The following is a 3,447-nucleotide window of genomic DNA, read 5'->3' as shown; positions in this document are numbered from 1 at the left end:
ATGGTGTAGTGAAAGGAAATAACGGAGTGTGAGCTGTGAGCGGGCAGACCTTGTCGTACTTCAACACGTCCCACAGGACCGCACCCCCCACCCCTGGGGTGGCTGCGGGACGCGGCGCCTTTAAAGCCCAGGCGGGGGCGTACCCGGCGCGGGAAGGACCCGCCTCTGGGCTTGTCCACCCGGCGCCCCACCCCGAGGCTTGTAGCAGCGGCCGTGGGAGGCGGCGCCGGCTCAGGCTCCGCGGCCGCTGGAGTGGCAGCGGCGGTGGCGACTCGGCGCCTCTGTCCCTCGGGTGGCTCTCCTGCGCGCTGCCCAGCGCACCCAGCCGCGCCCGGACACACGCGGGCGGCTCGGCGATGGCCCGCGCTCCGGGACGAGGCGGGCGGGCATGGGGGCGCCGGATGGCGCGGCCCGAGTGAGCCGGGGCCGACCTCCCGCCTTCGGCCGGGGCAGCCCGGGATGGCCGTGCCGCCGTTCCGCCGGGCGCTGCTGCTGTGGCAGCTGCTGGCGGCGGGTGGCGCGGCACTGGAGATCGGCCGCTTCGACCCGGAGCGTGGGCGCGGGCCGCCGCCGTGTCAAGCGGTGGAGATCCCCATGTGCCACGGCATCGGCTACAACCTGACCCGAATGCCCAACCTGCTGGGCCACACGTCGCAGGGCGAAGCCGCCGCCGAGCTAGCCGAGTTTGCGCCGCTCGTGCAGTACGGCTGCCACAGCCACCTGCGCTTCTTCCTGTGCTCGCTCTACGCGCCCATGTGCACGGACCAGGTCTCGACGCCCATCCCTGCCTGCCGGCCCATGTGCGAGCAGGCGCGGCTGCGCTGCGCGCCCATCATGGAGCAGTTCAACTTCGGCTGGCCGGACTCGCTGGACTGCGCCAGGCTGCCCACGCGCAACGACCCCCACGCGCTCTGCATGGAGGCGCCCGAGAACGCCACGGCCGGCCCCGCTGAGCCCCACAAGGGCCTGGGCATGCTGCCTGTGGCGCCGCGGCCCGCGCGGCCCCCCGGAGAGGCAGCCCCGGGCCTGGGCGGCGGCGGCGGCACCTGCGAGAATCCGGAGAAGTTCCAGTACATCGAGAAGAGCCGCTCCTGCGCGCCGCGCTGCGGGCCGGGGGTCGAGGTGTTTTGGTCGCGGCGTGACAAGGACTTCGCGCTCGTCTGGATGGCCGTGTGGTCTGCCCTGTGCTTCTTCTCCACGGCCTTCACCGTACTCACCTTCCTGCTGGAGCCTCACCGCTTCCAGTACCCCGAGCGCCCCATCATCTTCCTCTCCATGTGCTACAACGTCTACTCGCTGGCCTTCCTCATCCGCGCGGTGGCCGGCGCCCAGAGCGTGGCCTGTGACCAGGAGGCGGGTGCGCTCTACGTGATCCAGGAGGGCCTGGAGAACACGGGCTGCACCCTCGTCTTCTTGCTGCTCTACTACTTTGGCATGGCCAGCTCACTGTGGTGGGTTGTGCTGACACTCACCTGGTTCCTGGCAGCCGGCAAGAAATGGGGCCACGAGGCTATTGAGGCCCACGGCAGCTACTTTCACTTGGCGGCGTGGGGCCTGCCGGCCCTGAAGACCATCGTGATCCTGACGCTGCGCAAGGTGGCTGGGGACGAGCTGACTGGGCTCTGCTATGTGGCCAGCATGGACGCGGCGGCGCTCACAGGCTTCGTGCTGGTGCCCCTCTCCTGCTACTTGGTGCTGGGCACCAGCTTCCTCCTGACTGGCTTCGTGGCCCTCTTCCACATCCGCAAGATCATGAAGACGGGCGGCACCAACACGGAGAAGCTGGAGAAGCTCATGGTCAAGATAGGGGTCTTCTCCATCCTTTACACAGTGCCTGCCACCTGCGTCATTGTGTGCTACGTCTATGAACGCCTCAACATGGACTTCTGGCGCCTTCGGGCAACAGAGCAGCTGTGTTCCCCAGCCAGTGTGCCGGGTGGCCGGAGGGACTGCTCGCTGCAAGGGGGCTCAGTGCCCACTGTGGCTGTCTTTATGCTAAAAATCTTCATGTCGCTGGTGGTGGGCATAACCAGCGGTGTCTGGGTCTGGAGCTCCAAGACTTTCCAGACCTGGCAGAGCCTATGTCACCGCAAGATGGCAGCTGGCCGGGCCCGGGCAAAGGCCTGCCGGGCCCCAGGAGGCTATGGCCGTGGCACCCACTGCCACTATAAAGCTCCCACCGTGGTCTTGCACATGACTAAGACGGACCCCTCTCTGGAGAACCCCACACACCTCTAGGTACACAGGCCTACTCAGGGCGGCTGTTGCCCCCTCCTCTACCCACCCCCCTCTGGAGGAGACAGCTGACTAGCAGCTGCCCAGCTGTCAAGGTCAGGCAAGTGAGTGCAAGGGGGCTGAGGACCAGGGCAGGGAGACTCTCCTTCAACCCTCACATGTGAGGACCCCGTGAGGCTCACTCCCCTGTGGCCTAGAGCGGGGGGTGGGCCTGGCTAAGTCCCCACAGTGTCCCAAGGGAGTATGTGGAGAAGGGGCAGAAAGGGGCATGGTCCAGCAGGGAGTTTATTTAATGATGTAATTTATTGTTGAGTTTCTCTGGAAGCTGTGACTGGAATAAACCCCCATGTGGCACCCCTGAGTCCTCTCTGGGCTGGGAAGGTGGGAGGTAGGAGGGTGGGGGCTCTGCAGGAATCTCCTTTGTGAGCAGAGCCGGGGTGGGTCCCTGCCCCTGTTCTCTGGCTCCCCACCAATCAGGAGAATGTCCCCCATGGAACAGCTGTGTTTTGTAAGTCTCAGATTGTGTGTGTGTGTGTGTGTGTGTGTGTGTGTGTGTGTGTGTTTCCCTTCTGCCTGTCTTTGCTCCTTTTTGGCAACCTGCTTGCCTATTTCTGAGGCCTGGGTTCCTGCTTCCCAAAGTGAGACTGGGATGCCTGCCTGCTGGGATACTCAGGGAATCCCCCAGGATGACATCCTCATCTCTGGTCCTAGAGAATCTAGCCCAGGCGTCCTCAAACTACGCCCCGTGGGCCACATGCGGGTGTTTTTGCCATTTTGCTTTTTTACTTCAAAATAAGATATGTGCAGTGTGCATAGGAATTTGTTCATAGTTTTTTTTTAAACTATAGTCCGGCCCTCCAACGGTCTGAGGGACAGTGAACTGGCCCCCTGTTTAAAAAGTTTGAGGACCCCTGATCTAGCCTATTTGGGGGTTGTGTTTAGTAAGTCTTCCTTTTCCCAGACTGCTTTCCTCATTTGTGTAGAAAATGAGGTCATCGGCCTATCTCAAAGGTTCTCAGAGCTTCAGGCCCTGCTCCTACTGCCTCCTGTAGCCCAGCCTGCTGTCTCTTCCCTGGGGCCTGAGGCTGGTGTCTGGCCATCCTTATTGCCTTTGAAGATTGTCAGTGCACCCACTTCACTAGTTGGGGCCCTGGGGCTCTCTCTGGGTGGAGTAGAGCAGGGACTAGACTGGTATATGGACATCTTGGTAGC

At 63.1% G+C, this 3,447-nt stretch overlaps 1 protein-coding gene across 1 annotated transcript; it reads left to right on the top strand.

The window, feature by feature from the left end:
- The first annotated feature begins 251 nt into the window (after positions 1–251).
- On the top strand, positions 252–2,574 carry FZD9 (frizzled class receptor 9). Its single transcript, XM_079783536.1, has one exon. The coding sequence runs from the start codon at positions 460–462 to the stop codon at positions 2,236–2,238; it is 1,779 nt and encodes a 592-aa protein (XP_079639662.1). The 5' UTR covers positions 252–459; the 3' UTR covers positions 2,239–2,574.
- Positions 2,575–3,447: the final 873 nt, after the last annotated feature.

The sequence above is a fragment of the Cnephaeus nilssonii genome, assembly GCF_951640355.1.
Source record: "Cnephaeus nilssonii genome assembly, chromosome: 2".
In the NCBI taxonomy this organism is placed as follows: domain Eukaryota; kingdom Metazoa; phylum Chordata; class Mammalia; order Chiroptera; family Vespertilionidae; genus Cnephaeus; species Cnephaeus nilssonii.
The sequence above is the reverse complement of the archived record's forward strand: the minus strand, read 5'-3'. Positions and strand labels throughout refer to the sequence as shown.

What these genes read in the sequence shown, in the direction of transcription:
- FZD9 (XM_079783536.1), top strand. Translation starts at nt 460, where the DNA reads ATGGCCGTGCCGCCGTTCCGCCGGGCGCTGCTGCTGTGGCAGCTGCTG.